The 23,619-nt window shown below is 37.3% G+C and overlaps 1 protein-coding gene across 5 annotated transcripts; it reads right to left on the bottom strand.

Annotated features, from left to right (window-relative positions):
- Window positions 1–1,105: 1,105 nt before the first annotated feature.
- Window positions 1,106–22,890, bottom strand: ZDBF2 (zinc finger DBF-type containing 2). 5 transcript variants are annotated; one of them, XM_051786828.1, is made up of 8 exons: window positions 22,635–22,868; window positions 19,499–19,610; window positions 18,972–19,023; window positions 18,384–18,435; window positions 17,726–17,831; window positions 16,738–16,865; window positions 11,085–13,665; window positions 1,106–1,138 (listed from the first exon to the last, which is right to left on the bottom strand). In XM_051786828.1, exons 2-8 carry the CDS (start codon window positions 19,520–19,522, stop codon window positions 1,121–1,123), a joined length of 2,961 nt encoding a protein of 986 aa, XP_051642788.1. In that variant the 5' UTR covers window positions 19,523–19,610; window positions 22,635–22,868; the 3' UTR covers window positions 1,106–1,120. The 5 variants fall into 5 exon arrangements, with proteins under 5 accessions (XP_051642788.1, XP_051642790.1, XP_051642787.1 ...); XM_051786827.1 differs by lacking the exon at window positions 1,106–1,138 and adding an exon at window positions 10,723–10,805; XM_051786830.1 differs by lacking the exons at window positions 1,106–1,138; window positions 11,085–13,665 and adding an exon at window positions 5,584–10,805 and having other exon boundaries at window positions 22,635–22,880.
- Window positions 22,891–23,619: the final 729 nt, after the last annotated feature.

Below are 23,619 nucleotides of genomic sequence, written 5' to 3'. Positions count from 1 at the left end.
AACTGAAGTATTACCCACAAGAGGTTAGTGAAGTTCAACCTACGTAAACCAGATCTAAACTCCACAACTTTATCCTGGCCCCTATAAAGTAGTAATAAAAGTCAAGCCCTTTTATTGATCCAAAAATCAGAACAAATTGGAGGGTTTGTTTTCTTTTGTAGATTCTGGAAGGTTGCTTATCTCCACATGATCAAGGATCTCCATTTATGTTGAATGCCATTTTTATTAATATTCATTTCAGGTTACCTAGGGCCTGATCCTCATAAATATCTAGCAAATATTTGGACCAGCATCCAGACCAGTTAAACCTCTAACATTAGTCAGTGTGCATCTTGATTTGACTGAAGAAGGTCCAAACTAGTGAACATGTTTAAAATGTTCCTCTTAAGTATTTTATCTCATTTTTCCAGTTTGGAAAAAATAAATATGCCTCTTCTTTATTTGGTTAGTGCATCTCCACATCCTTCATGATTCATCTTATGGGTAAAGGTATAAAAATATTTTAAAATGTTTTATGACTGATACCTATATTCCTAAATTTTAATAATTTAATGGAGGGGAGGGGGTTGTTTTGTTTAATATATTATTTTTTATTATTTAGACAAGTTTAAATTTTATAGCCAAATATATGAATATGGAATACTAAGCTTCTGTATAGCTGAAAGTGAAGCCTGAAAGAAAAACTACAGTTCCAAGGCATTTTCTAATTTGGTTTATAAATAGATGGCTTTGACACACCACTCACAAAAACAAAGCTATAGTTAGCTTGCCTGAGGCAGCTGCACAGCTGGGAGAACGTACACTGGCAGCCTCGCTGTGCAGTCGCCTGTGTTGTGACACATGCTATCAAAACACCAGTTAAGAACACTGGAAGAATTAGCATTTTGGCTCAAGGCAGAATGATAGGAAGCGGCCTTTGATTTTACACTATCCAGCACATAAGCCACTGAAGAAAAGCAAGCTAAATAGATTCTTAATTGGAAGCAGCAGGTAAGAAACTGTAGCATGACTGACCTTCCTGGGTTAGGCAGGTGGACTCGTGTCGAAATTACTGTTTGCTGTCATCATCATGGCTGGGCTTCGCGAACGAAGATTTGGGAAAGGCCTCTACCCACGTTTGTCACAAGCGCGTTGGTGGCTAAAAAGGCCAATACGAGACAGGCATGTCTGCTGTAGTTGTAAAGCTTTCTCACTACTGATAACTGTGCATCAAAATAATTTATATATTTAAGTAAAATGAACAAATATTCTTGGGGTATGAATAGTGCAGTGGTACATGCTGCCTGGGACCTGATCCAGGCTCATTTCTGACACGGAAGGTTTTTGTGTTGACACCAACTGATTTCAGCCCAAACATGCGGATGAATATTCTGCTATACCTGCAGCACTCTGGCTCTGAATCAGCACAAAATGTTACAGATTTCAGTTGCAGCTCAAAAGTAGATCCCCTTGAACTGACAGAAGTTTGCTGATGACAGAAGCTAGCTCTTAGATGATTTGGGCTCTAACTTACTGGATTCATGTCCTATTGCCCTCCCTTGACTGGAACAGACATAGCAACACTGAAGTTTATTTTGTATGTATTAAATTCACTTATTCAAACTGCAAAATCAGGATCTACATCCAAACTTTCCAAAAACTCAGTTATTTCAACGTAATTTGTTTCAAACATCTTTTGACTAGATACTTCCTAGCTGACAAATAAGCTCATTGTACAATATTTGTACAATGCACAAATATGAATGGATAAAACCTTGATATCACACAGTGAATGCCATAAAGACCTTTCATATATACATATATTTCACCATATGCAACAATTATTTTTTTTAACCAAGTGTGTTTCCAGACCCTTATTACTTCTTCTAACATTAATTTTCAGTGTAGTATACATATGCATTTTGCAATTGCAAGAGAAAAATCCTATGTGCCTTAAGTGACATAATAACAAAAGGCCGAAAAAGAGCAAGTATCCTCCCATGCACTGCTTACAAAATGGTCTCTTGACATCTCAAATGCTACATGATCTTCACTTACATCAAGTGCATTACGTTTAAATATTTACTTTAAATAAAAATACAAACCACCACTTCCTCCCTGAAGCATCCACACTTAGCATACAAATATCTTAGGAATTCATAATTTAGAAAGAAAATTTTTTTCCTTGAAAGTATAAACCTGAAACTGTGATATAAGTGATATTCCTCTTCACTTCCAAGTTTCAGAAACACGAAAATGAAAATTAAAAACAAGTCAACTTGTGCTTGAATTTCACTACTCAGTCCTTTAAGTCCACTGATAGTCTGAGCATTTTGACTATCAAGACATTGTTAAAAGCACAAAATAGCTCTTTAAAACAGTGCTGAAGAAAGAGAAAGGAGAAAAAGAACTCAAACCCATCACAGCTTAAATACTTCACGTAAAATTTCAGAGTGAGTTCCAAACTCATGTCTTCCCCACTGCTTCAGTTGTAATTAAAGAATTTGGAAAGTTAATACAAACTGATGACAGTGGAGTTCAGATTTGCAAGTCACCATTTGGCAAATGTTAATTCTTTCCCTATAAATACTTAGGAGAAATGAGTATATTTACAAAGAAAAAATATAGCACTCTCATCCTATCTAAGAGGGACTAGAAGAAAGAACTTAGACCAATGGCAGAGACACACCACAGTATTCAAACAAATAGAAAGCGAAAACAAAATGCCCTCTTAAAGATAAACCTAAGCATAAAAAAGAGGGACAAACAGTGCAAGCTCACACACCAGGCACGTTTGTAACTTCATCTCTCTGATACAAATCTATCAAGTTTTTTTCCATATAAAATTTGGGAGAGAGTGCAATAGCAAAGTGTGCTAATCTAATGTTACTGTTTTAGTTGTTCTACAAAATTTTTTAATCTAAATATCTGTATCTTACAGAGTAGAGAGAGAGATAGTGATAAAGTATAAAAATACTACTTAATGCAGCCTGGGTCTTTGCACAATGCCACTAGCCTGCTTGGGAGAAAGCAATGGCAGCACAAGTCAGCAAAAGAGGGCTCTTTTAACTCCTGTTCCTTCAGCCCTTCTCATCAAAAGCTATTTAATGTAATTATCAGCAGTGGGAAACCAAACACAAACTCCTTACGAACACAGGCAAGAAATACAATACAAAAGAAAAAAGCAAAACAATAAAAATTCATAGTGTAAACAAGCCCAAAAGAAATAACTCACAGCAAGTTACCCTGAATACCATGTTTGTAATATATTTATCAAACCAAATTAACACTAAGCCAAGTAGAACAAAATATTTGTCTCAGTGTAAACCAATACAGAAGTCTCAATAAACAGCAAAGGGAGCTAAAAGCAAACAGGAAAAAAAACATTGAAAGAATATACACAAGGACTGTATAGACTTGTAACAAATTTATAATTGTAGCACACAAACATGAAGGTTTAGATTTGCAGTCAGTAAACCCATAGAACTCGAAATATTCAAAAGAGAACAAAAAATCTAGCGGGGAAAAAGGAAAAACCAACAAAAAACCAAACAACCCAACTCCTGTAGGATAAAAAGAAGGATCGAGTCTCAGAAAGTTGTTTTAGGGGATTCATTTTGCTACAGAAGCCAGGTAAACCTCAGGAAAACCAAAGGTCCTCATTGGCACAGTTGTTTGTCACAGTCACCTTCACCTTTATAAGCTGGGTTCCTCACTTGAAGAAAATCTCCCCTGGCACAGCTGGGCAAGTATTTCAGTGCCAGCTATTCTCCCCAGCCACTGTGGACCGTGCCAGTACACCGGGAGACACACAGCACGAGCAGCAGTCCAGCTGCCAGCCAGTGAACAGACACGCAGGGCATGGCAGAAGGACAAGAGGTACTGAGCACAGACTGAAATACAGGAAACTCTGTTTAAACACAGAGATAAAAACCTTTTTAACTGTGAGGGAGTGGGTGGTCGGATGCTGGAGTAGGTTGACCAGAGAGGAATGTCCATTCTTGGAGACGCTCAAAATCCCCTGGGATATGGCCCTGAGCAGCCTGCTCCAGCTGAGTCTGCTGTGAGCAGAGGACTGGAGCAGATGGTCACCAGAGGTGCCTGCCAACCTCAGCCCTTACTGTGGTTCTGCAAGCTTAGAGATGGTGAGAACACAAGACTTGCCAAAATGTAAGCCAGATTTTTGTTTCCCCACACACAAGAGAATGTGAGTGTCTTCTTACAGGAAAAACTGGTTGAAAATGGTTTCAACTATTTCAAGTATTTGTTTTCCAACATACTGTAGAGCTAAATGAAACAAAGGAAACGAGGAGCTGACCCACTGGCTGCACTAGTGAGCTTGAGAAGAACGGAGTAAGCAATAAAACAAGACCGAAGGACTAGGGACAGACAGGGATGCTTGGCTCCACTTCACAGCTTCCATGAAAAGGCAGAGATAGTTATGAAGGCATATGCAATAACTACAGAATTACATAAAACTATATCCATGGTATAGCCAAATGACACTCATCACGCCCTACTCTGAGAAAATAAAGATGGAGAACTCTGCATTGCAGATAAATTCTTATTTTAAAATGGAGGAGTGTGAGGGAGGAAAATAGAAATATGCTAAGCACAGAAAAATTGAACAGTCTCTGTATAATTGAAAATAAAAATATGTAAAATACTATTTCATTAGTGTTCTCTTTTAAGCTCTAAAAAGAAAAAATATTGTGCTTATCCATGACACAAATACACATGTATATTCACAAAAATACACACGTATCAATGTATTTAAAAAATACGTTGAACAATAATGTCTAAAATAAGAATACAGAAGATAATTCTTGGTAATATTCAACACTTAAGAGTTCTTTACATCCACAGAAAGTGCTGTATGACCAGTCACTAATTATGGTAGGTGAAAATATGCTGACTTTGACTCCAACATTATCCTGACCTCAGATTCAATCAGAACTACCATGTCTTGCCAATAATAATTAGCTTTGCTGCTAATTCTTACAGCACAATCTCCAGGCCAGCACAGTGTCTAAGCTCTCTGCATGAGCAAGCAAGGGTGTATTTCGATTCTGCAACTTGTTTGTACAATATTAATCATAACAATATTAATCATAACTAAGCAAGCTATAACCAACACTGTCAGATGCACCAGTGTGAACAGTAACAGTATGACACAGCAAAGGAGAGGCTGACCAGCTTTAATACATTAAAGTATCTTTATATTTGAGGATGTGTGATATTTAAAAACCTTTTTATGAACGCTAGCATTTGGCAAGAATGGTTTTTCAGTTTTCCTTAAGGGCGGAACACTGACAAAGAATGAGCCTAGGTTTAGAATTGCTGATGCAAACTGCAATAATATATTTCATCCAAAATGCTTCTGCACTCCTAGAAAATAATTATGACTTCCAGAACCACAGAACCATAATAACAACACTAATTATTCCAATGAATCCAAAGCGAACTAAAACTACGCTATTAATTTCATCATAAGTCTAAAATATGCCAATTTGGACAGGATCTCCATTGTACACTCTATAAGCATATTGTTAATCGCTTATATTTCCCATGAAAGATGCAATCACCTGACTTAAAATTTGGCTACAGTATCATGTTTGAAACTCCAGGTTTAGATGGCTGAACAATTATGTCTTTAATTAATCATTATTTGATGGCACAGTAATAACTTCATTCAGCCAACTACATAATACATAGCAATCTTCAAGTATGGACTGAAAACTGCAAAGCATGCCCTGAAATTTTATGGCTTATTAAATCCTCAGAAAACCACACAGCTATGCCCTTCAGCCATTTATTGATCCGACTGACACATCTGTGTGCCTTGCTCCTGCAACATACCATGCTGGTTTAAACAAGCACTATTACAAACAGCAAATGACTACTAAATTTACAGAACAAGGTATTCTACTGTTCAAGGTATTCTAATATTCTATCTATCAGATATTCTTAGAAGTATTGTTCCACACAGCTTTGAAGACAGTTCTGCATGCATCAAGTTGGTCTGTGATTACAGAGATACCAAACCATTTTGCATAAAGTAGAAAGCTGCTTAACATTATGATCCTTCCAGTCACTGCCCTCACTTATTAAGCGCACATTCTGAAAAAAAACTGTTACAGAGTAAGCTCTATAAGGATCTGGCTTGCCATGCAGTTGGGGCTTCTTGGTTTCATGCTGCCAAAGTTAAGTTAGACACTTCAAACTTACCTGGTGCTTTTTCAATGCCATCCTAGGGTGTCATTGCTTCAGCTGGCACAGAATAGGATGAATCTTGGCTTCACTGAAGTCAACAAAAAACTTCATTGAGTCAAGATATCATACAGTTGTGAACAGCTGTTTAAATTATGACTGTCTACCTTCACAGTACTAGCTTATTCCATAGCATTCTCTGGAGTTCTTTCCACAACAAATTATGGCAGATAGCTCCAAGTTAAATTTCACTTCAAGAATAAAGAAACTACAAAAATGCATATTCAGTCTTAATTTTATTAAAACAAGATTTGTTCTGCTGAAGGAATGAATGAATTCATAACTGCAAAACAAACAAGGAACAAAACCTTTGTTTCTGGGCATGCTCAGAGCTATGCTATTACAAATTTTTCTGAAAAACATTATCAGCAATGCTGTAATTCATAGCAGATAAATCATTAAAGACAAAAAATCTGGGATTTTAGTTACATTAGTGAGACACATTTTACTTTTCCTATCTGTCCCCAAAACACCAACAGCTGAAACACTTCTCTTTCCAGTATGAATTCAGATACTCTGTTCTCAGGCAGAGCTGACCCTAAGGGACAAAGAAAGGAAGACCACTAAAGAAATCAAGAATCATCATGCTGCTCCTGTTTCCCACTATTCAGTGAAGTAAATAAGACTCCTGAGCACAGGAGCACAGGTACCAGCCTGCCCTCTATGCTTCAGATCAGGATACCATCCTCTTCTGTTTACCTGTCACTGATTTACTTCCAAAGAGAATACACTGTCCTGTAATTTAGCTCTTTACAATATTAAAAAATCCAAATACATGACTGAGAAAAAAAATGGAAACAATAAACCTGAAATTAAATGAGCAGAAGATACAAAGAAAGAACATCCAGCAATAGCACTGGACAAGTTTGTAATATTGCTGTATCCTTACAAACTCACAATGTGTCAAATGACCACAGACAGCAGGGACAGAGAAGCAGATAACAGATTACAGCATCAAGCAAAAGTATTGCAAAATACATTACCAAGAACAAGAACATGAAAACCACAAAAACACATATTCTCATTTGGGCACAAATTTTGCATGAAACTTAAACACAACTTCAGATTAAGTTATAGTCTCAAACAGAAACACCTCATTTTATCCGAGTCCCAGAGAGGAATACTTTCATAATACAATTACAACAACACTGGATGCAAACTTGTCAGAAAGAACAAGAAAGCAAAAAATCCTATCAGAAAATTAACTGAAGAACTACTTGGTGCAAGTGTAAGATGTTTAAAGTATTGGGGGCTTGCTATTCCATGTTTGGTTAGCACCTAGCACAGTACGACTCTGGCTCACACTCATGGTTCACAATACTAGTGAATAATAACAACCTAGCAATCTTAGAATAAGATTGTTTTAAAAGGTTGAATGAGTACTTCGTGTGGAGAGAGAATTTTTAAAAAATACGAAATGTATTAAAACCAAAAAAACCTATGAACTTGCAGAAGGTCAAAATTGCATATGCACTAAAGAAAAAATTAACATTTTTCTCAGCTATTGTAAAATATCCTGGTTCTTACTGCTGTCAATTAGAATAAAAAAGCATGACTTTATTCCTCTTTAATCCAGTTATCTTTTCTTGCTTCTCTATATTAACACATGCAAACATACTGACAAAACATCTTTGTCCATTAACATTAAAAAAACAAACCAAACAAAACTCAAAACAAAAAAATCTCACCCAAACCAAACAACACTCCCATCATCTTCAGAGAGAAAGTACTTCAGCTCTCAAGTTTGCCCTTTGTGTAGACTTCACAATCATGTTTTGAAGTTTCACGCTGCTAATGAAACAACAAGGTATTCAAACAGGGTAGCAGAATATGTATTATTTATCTAATAGGAAAGTGCTTGTCTATCTCTCAAGACCCCAGAAAACTTCCCTTTTCTCCTTCTTGCACATGATATCGAGTGTCTCTGAAATAATTTATGTTTTGCACATATGTTCATCAATTCTCTTTCCAAAGCAGTTTCTGTATTTACTTCTCCTATCACTGTCTCTCCTTTTTTTCCTAGTAGTCATTGAGCATGCAGAGAAGAGGTTTCTGAACACTCAGAAGTGAGGCACAGAATAACATCCAAACCTACAGTAAACCTTATTTTGACACTGTCAACCACAGAAATTTTTCCAGACTTGTATCCCAAATCTTATCCTTCTAATAAATTGCTACATTTCATACTTTTTTTCATTTTTCTTTTTTTTTTAAGGAAAATATGTAACTACTTACACTTTTATTTAAATATAATACACTTTTATTCTAAAAAACCACCCTGACAAGGGGGTCTATTATTAAAAACAAAACAAAAAAGGCATTACAGTCTAAAAATATTAGTCATTTTATAGTCTTCAAGATATTTTTATTACTTAAGATTTCAAGGAAAAGTTGTGTACTGGAATAAGACAAACTTAAAATTAATGAGTATGGAGAACAGTATTTTGACTCTACACAAATATGCACTAGTGATCTTAAAGTACAATGTGCACTAAAACTTATTCACATATAAAACAATTCATGCTCTTCATGTGTAAAATACTGTGAAAAATAAGATGGAAGAAATTGGATAGGAAAACATTCGTGTATCATAAAAATATGTCAGAATGGGACTTATCTATAGAGTTAAAGCTTTGCTTTAAAACAAACTTTATTTAAAAATCTTCTTTTGCTTTATCTAAAAATTAGCCTTTCTATAAAAACCATTCCTTTAAAACTTTGCTTTAAAAACATCAGTTTTATATTAGACAAAATATTAAATTATACAGGCACAGTTAGTTAAGAGGGCTATAAGAACTTACATTATAACCCTTCATTTTCCAGTGACTTGCAATACAGTCATAAGATTCTGTGTCTACTGACAACCATAGGAAAATTCATCCATAGAAATAAACTTTTATTTAAAAAATAAAATAAATTAAACCAAAACAAATAAATCTGTCAGACCATATTTGACTTGTAAAGGAACTTTCCAGCTGACACATGTACATCTTCTATTTAACTTGGGAAATATGCATATACATTAAAAATATCCCAAAAATATTCTTTGAACATGTGGTTTATGATGACAGCTTTTACATTTCCTTCACATACTGTATATTAAAATAAACCATTTCCAAGTCCACCTTTATCTCAGTCCAAATCAGTGATCCTTGACACTTCAGAAAATGAATTAAGAATAGTTTTGTTTTCTGAGGGGAAAATGCACATACACTATGTTCACTGGCAGAAACAGCAGAGTCTGAGCTTTTCCATGTTTTTTGCATGTTCTGAAAAACATATTGTACCACTACGGAATATACAAAGACCTCTAAAGTAAAATAGATTATATAATATACCAAATGGAAGATTTAAAAACCAAAGTCCTGATTGTGATGATGTTTAATTACGTGCTTAACTTACTACAAATCAGCAATTAATCTTGGGTTTTAGAGCAAAGAGACACCCGCAAGACTGGGGGTTATGTCTCCTAAACACATTAAATAAGCTATCATAACAACTATTAAAAGAAGAAAAAAACTAAACCAAAATACCGTGGGGATTTTTTTGCCGTAAAACCATACTGGTTGGAGCATCAGTGGCCAAGCATGAATCTCTATGGAACATAATTTTAATTCACCTAAATATTTTAAAAAAATATTTGAACTCTAATACATTTACCTGGATGATACTTTAGGTTTATTTAAATATTTATTTGTTTGCATTATTACTTTTCCATTCCCCCCAATAAGGAATGTGAAATTCACCTATAAACTTTATCAATAAGCTACTAAAAAACAAACAAAAAAACCCCAAATCTAAGCCTATATTTCTTTTGGAATTTGAAATTTCACTTTAGCCACCACCATTTGAACAGTTCCCTAAAGAGACATATTTCCTTACCGACATGGTCCATTATTGCTTGATGAGAGCCCACAGTGACTTTTTGTTCAAAACAACTGCTTTGGACATGGTTTCAGGAAAAAAGTCAATACAAAAACGTGTAAAATTACATTTCATTTCAAGAAAGCACTGAATTGTATCATACTGTATTAATTTTAATGCCATTCCACAGGCAAGTATATATTACGTGTTGAAGAAGGTGCGCATATACACAAACACAAAATACATACACAGAATTCAGCCCAAATTGATGTATCTTCATTTAATTTCTAGCATAACAACCAAGTCATTTTTTGCACTTTAGAATTATGTGAAGAAATTAAATTAGGCACAATTAATTAACACAGTTTCTAAATTACCTTATTATAGTGCACTGTCACGCACTGATAATACCATAAAACCAATATGATACTATTCAAGGTCATTTTGCTGATGTACAGGTGAAGTCTAGTAAACAGGATTCTAAGTGCTTTTAACTCAGATCTACAACTTCTGCAGCTTTACACAGTAGAACAGTGCAATACATTATGTCCCCACATTCCAGGAACAAGAGCCAAGTTTACAGTTGTGTTTGTTTCACATTAGACTGGCTTTGCACTTTCTGGAGCTCTAGCACTTCAACTGCGTTGTCCACGACCTCCTTTTTTCCCCTCTTTCCTTTTTCCAGGTGCTGGCTATGAAAGAAGAAAAAAAAAAAAAAGTTCTTTTGGTAGCTAGCTCTCACCTGGCAGAACAAGACAGTTTCGAAGTAACGGTCCAGCAGTTGTTCTTCGAGAGGGTCGGTTCACAGTGCTAGGATGACCCCTATCTCCACTTACTCCCCAGTTCCTGACTTTGGAGGAAGCTCGCTCTGGTTTCTTGGGAAAAGATTCTGATGTGACTTTCTGCCTCTTTTCAGGAATCCCTGTTACAACTGTTGAGCTCAGAAAGGCCCTTTTTGGTTTACTCCTCACCTTTAATTTTTTAGCATCAGGCTTTTCTTTCTTAGGGTGCTTTCCTACTGTAGTCTTCCTTGTCTGGCACCTATGGATGGAGAAAGCAGATTTCTGGGCACGAGGATGAAGTTGTCTTCTCAACCCCTCTTTTTGCTGTTTTTTAGTTCGGGAAGTCTGTTTGCCTGCGGTTACTCTGTTTCCTCTCCTCCCAACAGTACGTGTGACAGACTTAGATCCTGAAGCCTTTCTGGAAAAAAATGGTTCTTTATTACTGCCTTCTTTTCTCTTCCATATTGCCTTTGGATTCTCCCTCTCTAACCACTCACTCCTGATGGAGGTCAGAGGAGTTTTGGTAATTCTATTAAACGGAATTAATCTACAATCTCCTTCTACCACAGAGTTCAAAGGTGAAATGATCAAGTGTTTAAAAGAGTTCTCGGAGTGACTAGACACAAGACAATCTGTTCTTTCTGTGGAAACAGAAGATCCATCTGCCTTTTGACTTGAGGCTGTATCATTCCCTTTATCTGGATCTGTCAGGAAAGATGCTGAAGATGAACTATAGTAGTCTGACCAATTGAGTGACTTTGATGGCGTGCTTTCTCTCTGTGCATCCGCTAGTTTTTTCATGTTTGCATCAAAGCTGAGGCTTCTGAAAAGTTGTCGAACGTGGGAGGGCTTTTTGGCCTTTTCTCCAACTGGACTCTTGGGAGGTGTTTTCAGAATTCGATTTGTCAGTGGGTCATAATACTTGAAAGAACACTGTTTGTATTTATACCTTACAGAGTCCTTGCTATCTGTGGAGTTTCGATTTTTCCTCATTTTGGAAGTATCTACAGGTTTACCTTTACACTGTTTTACCTCTGGGCATGAGAGTACATACACCACTGTCTTGGGCTGTACAGGACTCATAATCTTGCTGTAGGACTCTGGAAGTTTAAGGGCACATAGTCTAGTTTTCATGTTTGGAGTTTTTTCATTCTCCAACCACGTGACGCTTGCTTTCTGATCAGCTGGATCAGATTCTCTTCTAGACATTTTCCTTTTTGCTACGGGGTAGTTCAATAGACTTGTTTGGGTGCCATGGCTGACTTTAACCACCTGGCACCTTGAAGCCAGGCGCCATGTCCTTTTCCTAGGCATTTTAAGTATTTGTGGTTTGCATAGTGTATCTGAGGCTAAAGATGGGTTATCAAAATCAGAGCCACCACTTAAAGCATCATTAAATTCTGGCAATGCTTTAACTGATGCACTTTCTGTTCTGTTACCCTCAATAACATTGATCCTTTTTTCATCCTTCTGCTTTTTTTTCTTCATTCTCTTCCCTGTACAGTTGGCTGACGATTCACTGTCAAAGTAGCAGCGAAAACGACCCTCCTTGAAATCGCGCACAAGTTCTTCAATTTTTATATCATCTTCATACATTATTTGAGACCAAGTCTTTCCCACAAAAGAAGGAGGCACATGAGGCAGAGCTGGAAGAACTGGTTCTTCAGTATGAACTACGACAGCCTGTTTCACTGCTTCTGTTTTCTCTACTGACTCAGTTTTTAAGACAGAGCAGAGCTGTGTTCCATAGTCTTTATCTTGCAAACTTACTTGGACCTCTTTTAGGAATTCTATATCTTTTATAGCTGCCTTAGGTAAGTCTGTTCCTGCCTGTATTGGTGCATCACAGTCAAAACTCATTTCAGAGCCCTCTAAATTAGTATGGTCCAGAAGTGATGAAAAAGTTAAACAGGGATTATTCTCTTCTGTGATATAAATTTCTTCAGATGTAGTTTCATGGCAGTATTTCAAAATAACATCTTCAATAGTTTCATCCACTGAACTTCCATCATCTCTGTTTGTCTTCACGTTTTTGCATCTTGTTAATTGTGGGGATGTCCCAAGATGTAAGGAGCTGCTGATACCCACAGTATCCCTGAGATGGAGATCAGACACCAAAGTTTCATCCTGAGTTCGTAAACTATCTCGCTTTGAGAGAGATTGACCTGAGGTAATAAATAAAGAATTGCTGTGGCTGCATGTAGGATTCTGATGAGAAACTGAAGGGCGTTTTGGGTGAGCCAGTGCTGGAGCAGGATTCAAGCATGGGTTCAATAACACATCACTACTGCAGGCCTTCGTTGCCCTTTCATCACACCGACTACGGAGAAACAGATTTGATGCTGCCAAATCCCTAACATTTTTTCCTGTTTTAGAATTAACAGAAGAACTGTGGATTATAGGACTGATGGAAAATTGCTGAGGTACAGGGTTCACAGCTGTAAACTGACCTTCATGGCTATGATTTGCATTTTTCAGAGTAACCCATTTCTTATCGCTACAGATGCCAATAGACTGCTGGGATATTCCTGGAACATGCTCCTGGCCTCTTTCTCGTTTTTGAAAAACTGCTTGTGTTACAAAAGTTTTCTTTGTGCCCTCATGAGACAGGCATGGAGCAGAAGAGTGTATTTCACCAATGGATTCCTTGTCTTTGCTGGAAATCTCCTGTGTGTCACTGTTTCTCTTTTTCTGCATCTCTGTTGGGGTCAGGCAAGAAATCCTAGGAGCCTCCAGAGTGATGGGGAGTGGCATGTCATCGTATGTTGGTCTAAAAGGGAGGGAGGGAAAAAAAAAAAAAATCAGCCTATATAAATACTGTAAATATACTTAAGATTTTTCAAACAATAGCAGTGTATGGAGGGTTTAAGAGTAATTACCTAGAGTGCATCACTTCTAACAAACAAACTCAAATTACCAGCTCTGCTACATTAGCAGAGATCGTGAATTTTAAAAAATTATGGAGAGGGAAAGGGGAATGTTCCACAAAGCTAATTTGGCATTAGTCTGTTACCCTCTTCATGATGCCATCAATTAAGAATGGCCAAAAATAGATTACAATAATTTTATAAATACAGCAAAGGAAGAAAATGTAAAGGTATTTCCTTTGGTTGAAGTTGTAGACTATAAAGAGGTTACTTCACTGGTCATCCTATCATTAACTAAAATTGAGAAATTGAAAAAATTCTTTTGTAGAGAAATGGAACATAATAATACAACACAGTATAAAACCGCTATTGAGCATAAATGCCCTTTTCCCTACAAAACATGGATGCCTGATAGGAACCCTGCACATGTTGCCAAGGAATTCCATGTTTACTGTTTCTCTCGGACATACCACAGCTTCTGACTCACTTCTATAAGAAGCCAAGTTCTGATTGTTCAGCCCCACTCTGACAACAGATGTTAACATATTCTGTAACTGGCAGTTCTGTCTTTAGGACTGCCTCGAGTACAAGGGTTTGCATCTTGTAGAATTAACACAACTGACAGATAACGACTGTTTCTCTTATGCAATACAAGAACCCACAGGGCTTCGTTATGTAGCAGCTGGGCAAATCCAATTAAAATAATTTTAAAAATACATAAATATAACCAAAGAAAAGAATATTATGTTTCATTTGAAAGTTATAACGAGACTTTGTGAGACACAAATGGATGCTTATTTTAATAAATGGCAGACATCAGATAACAGAAATATCATGAACAAATTTCATTGCACAGGAATTTCCTTAGTTATATAACTCAGAGTACATACAGCTCAGGGTTATAGGACTGAGTGAGCAAGAGAAACTTCATATAATGAAACAGTAAAAAGAGGATTATTTCTATTACTATATAAATGCAAAGTAATCAAACACATTAGATGATCAAACAATGCCTGCCAATTGAACTGCTGTGCCCTACTGTTGCATGAATACTTGGCCACCTAAGCTCTGAAACAGGACCTAAGGGGAAGGCCAAAGGCAGTAAAAATAATTCTTTAACTTTCTCACTTAAAAGTTCTTCCATCTCTGTGTGAAACACCTGGCATCTGGACACTCCTGAAAGACTCAATATAGGACTAAATGGATTTTGATATAAATAAAATATAACAAATGTATAGGTTTATAGCTCAGTTAACAACCTACATCCACTTTTCAAAAATAACTTATAAGCAAATGTCTCTGGGGCAGAGGAAACAGAACTACAGTTGTATACAGTTAGGTACTTCTGATAGTTTTGCTACAAATTACCCCCAAAGGCAGAGGAAAGATTTACTCTCTTAAATGCTCAGTATTATTTCTTTATGTAAAAAACTTATACACCAAGAGTTTGGAGGAAGGAATGATTTGGAAGTTTGTGTGTATCTGGTTTTGGTTTGGTTTGTTTTTTTTTACTGGGGGAGGGACAGAACAACAAGATCCTTTGAAATTCGGTATAAGGCAAAGCTCTGATGAATTTTTCCACATAACTACTAGGTATACTGGTTCTGCAAAACAAATCAAGTCTAAGAAATATTTCCATAATCTTTAAAATGACACTCTCAAGATCCCTTGTGTGAATTCAGCTAAATAGTAAAAACAGTTATTTAAAGAACTGAGTGTAAACTGTATAATAATCCAAGAGTTTTAATGTGAAAGAAGAGAATCCAATCCTTACCTCAGATATCAGTTAAGACCATGACTTTTGTTTCAGAGCAGGACCACAACATAAATCTATTCCTCGCTTTTCCATCTTTGCTTTTCTTCCTCCAAACTCTGTCTAGATTTGGGATTACTCTTCCCTCTTCTTCCTCCAACTTCATCTAGATTTTGTACATTATTTTTCTCATTCCATTCCTTCTTCCAACAACTTAGAGGAACATGGGTAGCTTGTTTTTCCTAGTTAGTAGGTTTCATTCACCAAAGGAATAACCTTGTATTAGTGACACCTCGAGAGAGGGCTTTTTTCATTTGGATGTTGCCTTAAAGTGAATCTTATATTTTCTCCATGGTAAAAAATTGTGGATGTTCTTAAGAGGTTGGGTTTGAATTTATTTCTTGAAGATGGAAGGATTCATTTATTTATCTGTAGTGATGTGTATATGCCCTGAGCTAATTTGGCACAGACATGCATATTAACTTATTTTGTCACATCCCTGATAATATCAATATGACTGCATTCAGACAAAATAACCTTCTATTCTACCTCATTTTTCTAGAATGAGATTTAATTTATTTTCCTTCATCTACAGAGAAAAACCTAACACTTATCACTCTTAAAACATGCACACGATAAATAAAGAGAACACTTTTCAAAATTTGAGCATTAATTAATTGGCCAATTAATGTAATTCAAGTATTAACTGAACATGTGAACTGCAAGGATGATAAAATAAACATGTAAATATTTACCTGAAGTTATCCACAAACAACAAACAAAAATAATGAACTCTTTCAAAACATACCATAAAATACACTGCTAAACATATATATCAAGCCCAGAATAATAATATTTATAATAAAATATATAAAGCTCAAATTATAAGAATTTGTAAATGCATATGAGATTGTACAGTCTGCCATTACACCTGTTGACCCATATACTCCATCTTTTTTTAGGTCTTCACACTTAAATGCTATCAGTGGTGTTGTCTCAAATCCTAAAGTAGTGAAGAAGTTTAAAAGTGAAGAGACAACACAAAAGCAATACACTTGCATGATGTTTATCTAAATACACTTTTTTCTAAACTGTCTTCATTGAAAAAGTTTCACCTCAAATGGGCAAAATTTACTGGTCAGAAGTATAAAAGAAACAGGAATTTGTAATACATGCATTTGAACAACATACACTAAAAACAAAAAAGCCATCTGTATTATACCTGTTGTCATGGTATCTGTGAGGATGATGCTGTAAAACATCTTGCAGGAAACGCTCCATCAAGCTACTGGTACCTGTACGATTCCTACAGTATGTGGTAAAATGTCTGTGCTGGGAGCTGAAAACATGCTGGTGAAAGATAAAACAGATGATTAGTCTAATACTACTGTAAACACACTGGCCTATCCCTAAAAATTACTTCCCGGGTTAAATCTTTGCTATGAAAATATTTAAATAAAAAGAAAAGTCTTCAGCCTTTTCTACTTTACAGCCTCGATTAATAGAGATTTTTAAGCACGCTTAAGGAATCTCAAATAATACTAAAATGTATTGAAATGTCTTTCTGAGTTGGAACTTAAGTTAATGGTTCTGATAGGTGCTGACAAATCTCTTGTAAGTAGTACAAATGCTCTCACAAATCTCACAGCTGCTCACAGGTCTTTTAACTAGAACAAATACAATAAATGTTTCTATAAATGACTTAAAATATTCCTGAACTTCATATGAGTAAACATTCTATAATTCACTCTAATTAACAAGGATTTTCATAAGTGTAGAAGATTAAATAGGCTTCTACTTTCTAATAAAAAAAATCTAAAAGACAGGAGACTGATAGAGCTAAAGAACAGAAAACAGCTGATCAAATGTCTTCAGCCTTGATATCAAACATATTACTATAACCTCAATAATTTACAATACATACAGAACTCAAGACTAAAGACACAGAAATAAATGTAATGGATGCAATGCACAGCAGTGCACCACTTCAGAAAAGAAGACTGCAGCAGCCATGCCACTTCACCGGCATCTTTTTAACAGGTAGTAGACAAGAAGGCTATCTTTTTCTCAGTGTACACATTCTGCAATTCAAACTGCTTATTTTTCACTCAGTATTGGTTACTCAGTGTAGCAGCTGATATTTTAAAAGCTGATAAAGCCTTTTGGTACTCCTTGCTATCTGTTGCTGAATTGTGTAGAAGCCATCTCACCTGTTCCAGATTACTGTAGTGTACGTGGCAACAGTTGCAGTACCCTTGTCTATTTTGCACAGTGGATACTCCAGGCCAAGCATGTTCTTGCCCTCTTGCCTGTGAACTGAAAGAAGCGTGCAATATTACCAAGACATGTTGGGTTATTTAATGCATGTCCTTAACATGGAAGTTCTAAATATCTATCTTACCACAGCGATGGAACAAACTTGCGAGATAAATGTTTCCATTTCAGAATTGCAATGATAAGTAGGACCATGTATTTTAAGGTATTCCCAAGCAAATTTGGACAAACTTTTTCTTAAATGCAGAACAAAGGATAACAGCTTGAAGGCACAGTGGGCTGAAATCTGAGAAGAACTGCCTCTACAGGAAAAGGCAGAGTCATCTTCTCATTCTTCTATTTTTTAGTATTTTGGAAAAAAAAAAAATACCAAAGACACCTGACACTCACACATTAGTTTTGGGCACTACAGTGTACCTTCCCCATAATTTTAATAGTGTTTGGTATAAGATACAGAGGACCTCCATCACACACTTATTGTGCCTCACTGTCATCTTTTATACAAGACAACAGATAAGGCTGAAAAGCAGATTCTTCCCAGTTTACCTTGGTAAGCATTAAGCTAGACACCAGTTAGATCATCACCTAACTTACCTGCTACTGCTGTCCTGTCGTAGAGAGCCTTCAGCACCATGTCTTTGGATTCCTACAGAAAAACAAAACCAAAACAACCAAAAAAATAAAACAACCAAACACACATACAAAACAAAACACTAAAAGCAACAGAATATCAAAGAAATTGAGACAGTTTACCTGCAACTAGCTACTTCTCTTGCATTGCATTTGTCAAAATTACTATTCTAAAGGAAGGCAAAAAGTTTAGTAAGTTCAAGAATCTTTTTGTTCTCAAAGTCCATCCAAGAGCTTCACTCTTTTGTGGCTGAGTGTGAATTTTTCTACTGATTTGTCTGGGTTCAAGACTAGGCAATCTACATTGGTATTCCTACATCCGTGATCACTGAGATAAAATGTAACATGTCTTAAACAGCTTATAACAGGACAAGACAATTACAGCTACATGGAAACTCTTTGGATGATTCAGGAGTCAGTCCTTCCATCCAAGTTCCGTAGTGGAATTTAGGAAGTCAAATTATGCAATATAAGTTGATCTAATGCTTATTCTGATAATTAATTTTTTTTTAAGAGTAATTACGTCAAAAACATCTACTTTGAACTTCTTACCCTGTGCTGAAGAAGCAGAAGCTTCATCAGATCGTCTGATTCTGTCAAACATCTGTAAGCAAAAACCAAAAAAAACTAAGTTATAATAATAATTAATATTACATCTAACAATGTTAGCATTGCTAGCTTTTGCAACGTTAGCTTTGCTAGAAGGGCCTAACTTCTGATCTAATTAATGAAGTCAAATACTATACTTATGAACACAGCCCAGACTATGATAAGTTATTAAGCAATAACCTTGTCAAATTAATTTAATTACTTAATTTCCTAAGTTGCCTTTACAATTAAGAGATATATGCTAATAAAACCCATACGAGAACTACACCACACAACATACTCATCCAGGTTGGAAAAGCAATCCTTATTGATCGAAAGATCTGCAACTCAAGTTGGAAACTCACAGTTTTTAATTCAAATATGACTGCAGCACCATGTGTTTACATGCTTTAGGGTATCCAAACCCAAAGGGCTTCCGAGTGTCACACAGTCCCTTCACATAACGGAATGGAAGCACAGAACCTACATACCTTAGACTCACCAGCCTTCTTCATCCACCAAAGCTGACTCCAGACTAGCACACGATCAGTGTTGAACAGGAGGCCATTTGCAGCGCAGGACAGGGGTTTTTTTTCATCCCATCTGGCAACAAGGAAGTTAAAGAGCCTTTTAAAACAGAGTTAATAATGCATGTTTTCCACGCCCTAAGGCATGTAAATTTTTCTGTACCACTTTGCAAACATGTCAGTCGATAAAGTGGATAAATCTTTCTGAAGTCTGTTTAATATGGAAGTTGTTTTGACAGTCTTTCCTACATAAATGTTAACCACTCCCTCTGGAATAACTTTGTTCCTTCTTTCTTCCTCGCAGCCCCCATGTCTTGAACATTATTGTCATTTTGGATGCTAGCACTCGTGAAATAAAGTATACTGCTACAATAACAGAAAACAAATTCCTTAATACTAACCAAACTGCAATGAATCTATTCTGTAGATCATTCATGAACCTGCTCAGAAAAACAATGTCTTGCTTATGTTACATGAGCTAGTTAGATAGTGCATAATATCATAGTAGAATGGGTGTTCAAAGTATTTTATAATTTAATTATTATATACTCAATATTATATCATTAGCATAACAGACAGGAAAACAGAAAGGCTACAATAACTTGCACAATCACTGTCACTAGCATCATCATACCCTGCTTCAAAACTCAGGGCTTAGCAAGTCCAAGATCTGCTCTTTGCTTACCATTTCTGTAATTATGTGATAACAAAGTTTCAAATCAACCACTTTTATTTTTTATCTTTTATAAACTGTCTTAACAAGACTCATTCCTTCCCTTCTCATTTTTTGTTCTCATATATGCAGAAAAGTTGCTCCTATATGAGGCTTCATACCATCATGTGTGGTTTGACAGATGTGTGGTTTGTTACTTGTTTTCTTTAAACTTGTTTTGTTCTTTCCCAGACTACAAACTGCTCATTATAAAATATCTAGGTTGTTATAGCAGTTACGGTCAGAAGGAATATCACAGTAGCTCAACTTTAAACACAACACACCCCCAAAAACCACAAAACAATCCACACAACTGAAACACCAGACTCATTCTCCTCCCCACAGTGTATCAATTTATGTAATAATATTAAAAAAACAACTAAGCAAGAAACCCCAGCTGTTCTTATAAACCAGGCAACTGAGAAAAGCCTTCCTGATAGAACAACTTATCTCAGCCATCCTGTTATGTGTCCTATACACAGCCAGGATCCAAAAGAAAGTAAAGGAAAAACACAGAAGACTATCTTTCATGAATGATGCTTTATGTAAAGTAAAGCATCTATGTGCTTGAGGTCATATTATCAATTTTTTAAGTCTTACTGTGCACACATAATCTTATGACAAAGCTAAAAGTGTGGTAGGAGCACAGGAACCACAGAGGAGGCACAGACAGGGCAGTCAGACAATGGTTCCACAGTCAGAAGCAGCTCCACAACCACTCATCTCCATCCACTGCCCCAAAAGGCAATTAAAGCACTTGATATACAAATGTCTGATTTCGTCTCAGAGATGCCAGGCAGTGGGAACTGCAGTGTGCTGGAGGATAACTAAGACAGTTTGTTACTTCCTTATTTCAAGGACTAATTTCAATGGTGGTGTGCTACTGAGAGTTCATTCAAGTGCAATGCACATTTAAACTGAGTTAGGAGAAAAGTAACTTTAAACAGGACAGGACTATGAAAATAACTATACTGAACTACTCCAGTCTGGATCTCCTTGTCATCTTTTTACAGTTCAAGGAGATTCAATGGACCAGATTTTCTCACCTGGAGGGAGGTTGTGCTAGGTAAAAGCTGTAAATGCCCAACTATTGCTTAGTAAGTGACAGAAAAACATCAGAGGAAGATCTTTCAGGGATAGTCTCCTCTCGTACAAAGCTGCCAATAGAAGAAAAACTGATATAAGGAGAAGAAGTTTTTTTAAGAACACTAGTGTACAGGAAAAAGAAATAAGTCTGAACTCTATACACATCTTGCTTACCATCTGAAGTCAAGTTCAAACCACGAGATAGTAATGTGAAGGAAATCTGTTATGTAGACGCCTTATTTAATTTGACAAAATCTGGACAGTCTAACTGTAATCCTTACTTTTTCAAAACAGAAACTGCAGCTATAAATTCACAAATGATTTTTCAGATGTTCAGGCAAAGACTGCAGAATTCTACATTAGTTGAGATACTTTCCCCTATAAATATCATAAACTGTTTGATTAAAAGAGTAAATTATATTTGTTCGAAACTTAGCTTAACCATTTCTTCACCAAAAAAAAAAAAATCCTGTAAATTTTAACAAATGTAGAAACAACTGGATAGGCACAGAAGTGTTTGATTTGGTAAATTTCTATCCAGGTTACTTTATCAGCTGTTTCCAACATCAGTGTTTCATTCTGGTTTTACTGAATTACACTGCATACAGCAGCCAAAGAATGAAATACCTCAGACAACCACATTTAAAAAGAAAAATCCACAAAAAGGCAACCAAAAAGCATGAAATGTACACATTAAAAAAAAAAAACTCAAACCAAAACAAAGAACAAAAACAAAACAAAAAAAAAGACAAAAGCAGTGGTTATGACAGTATCCGAGTATCAAAGGCATGAGATAAACTCTCCATACAGCGTCACTCTTGCAGTGCAACAGGTAAAATAAAAAAGGTAAAAAGCCAATCAAAACTGCTCCTCGAAAAACGCCTCACGAAAGCCTGAAACGCCCCTTCACCTACGAGCGACTGTGCTTGGCAGAGGGAGAAACAGGGGAAAACTCTCCCCTAAACAAAGTGACTTGCCGTCCCACAGCACCACCACAATCAGGGAGGCTGTAACTCATTCCACGAACGGCCTCTGCCCCACGGCCGCGCCGCACCGCACCGGGGTCCCGGCCCCGCCTCGCCGTGCCCGCCTCGCCTCGCCCCGTGTCCCGCGGGGCCGGGCGGTGCGGAGGGACCGGGGCCGGGCGGTGCGGAGGGGCCGGGGCCGTGCCCGGCCGTGCCCGGGGCTGCCCCGCCCGCCGGGACCCGCCGAGCGCTGAGGGGACGCTGAGGCGGACGCGCGCGCGCAGCCCAACCGCTCCATGGGCTGCTCCCGGTCCCTCCCTTCCCGGCGCCGTCTCACCTCCATCATTCCCCGTTAGCTCTTCGGTGCCGCGCTGGGGTCAAGGGACGCCATCCTGTGCTTCCTGCTCCGGGTCGGCGAGCCGCGCCCCGCGAAGGGAATGGCGGGAGCTGCGGGTTCCCGCGCAGCCGCTCCCTGCATGGCGCGGGCTCCTCCCGCCCTTAGCGCCCGGCTCCGCCCGCCGGCGCTCCTGGTGCCGTGCCATCTGTTAGCGCGGCTCACACCAAGCCCAGAAAGCTCCAGTTACTTCAGAACACTGCGGGGCGGCGTCTTTTTGTCAGCCCCAGCTGAGGTGATTCTGGTTGGGAAGTAACCTTTTGTCAGCCCCAGCTGGGGTGATTCTGGTTGGGAAGTAACCTCTTAGCTAAGTTTCACTTCAACAATTGTAATAGTTGTTTTCTCCTTCAAAATGTGTTATTCCATGTGCTTGAGAGCAGGCTGTAGGGTTTACCCTTTTATTTAATTTTCAGCCTTTAAAAGTAGCTTGTTTTTCACAGCGTGCCTCGTTTAGGTAGGCTTTACCAGAAAGTTACAGTCTGACTTCATCAGAGTTAATTATGCTGGGTCAGCTTTTCTTATAAGTGGGCTTGAGAATGCGATGTTAGCTCGAGTTCTCTTATTTTCAGCTGTAGGTTTTTGAACGTTTATCTAATCTCCCGTGGGAAACCAGCTATTGCATATTTCTCTCGTTATGCTGAAGCAGCAGGAATTTTTAAGCAATCTGGGCAGACACAAAGTCAACACAACACCCTTATGTGTGAAGACAGGTGCAGATACAGGCTTGGATTGTGCAATGGGGGGAAAACAATCTCGAATGCGCCTTAATATCGAAAATTTAGAGAGGCTCTTCTGTGGTTATGAAACCATAGCTTAGAAATGTCCACCCACGCTCAAAAAGTAATTGAACACAAATCTCAAATGACAGATGAGCAGGAGAAGGCTTCTCTTTAGGAGGGCTGAATTTAGTTGCTGTTGAATTCTTTTA

This window comes from Manacus candei, unplaced genomic scaffold (assembly GCF_025592945.1).
Source record: "Manacus candei isolate 608988 ecotype Guabito, Panama unplaced genomic scaffold, ASM2559294v1 h1tg000023l, whole genome shotgun sequence".
NCBI lineage: Eukaryota > Metazoa > Chordata > Aves > Passeriformes > Pipridae > Manacus > Manacus candei.
The sequence above is the reverse complement of the archived record's forward strand: the minus strand, read 5'-3'. Positions and strand labels throughout refer to the sequence as shown.

Bases quoted from the DNA above. Each gene is read 5' to 3' on its own strand.
- ZDBF2 (XM_051786826.1), bottom strand. From the start codon at position 19,522: ATGAAGAAGGCTGGTGAGTCTAAG. The intron at 18,436-18,971 runs GTAAGAAGTTCA...GTTTTTCTGTAG, and splicing joins TTCTGCTTCTTCAGCACAGG to GAATCCAAAGACATGGTGCT. The intron at 17,832-18,383 runs GTAAGTTAGGTG...CGCTTCTTTCAG, and splicing joins CGACAGGACAGCAGTAGCAG to TTCACAGGCAAGAGGGCAAG.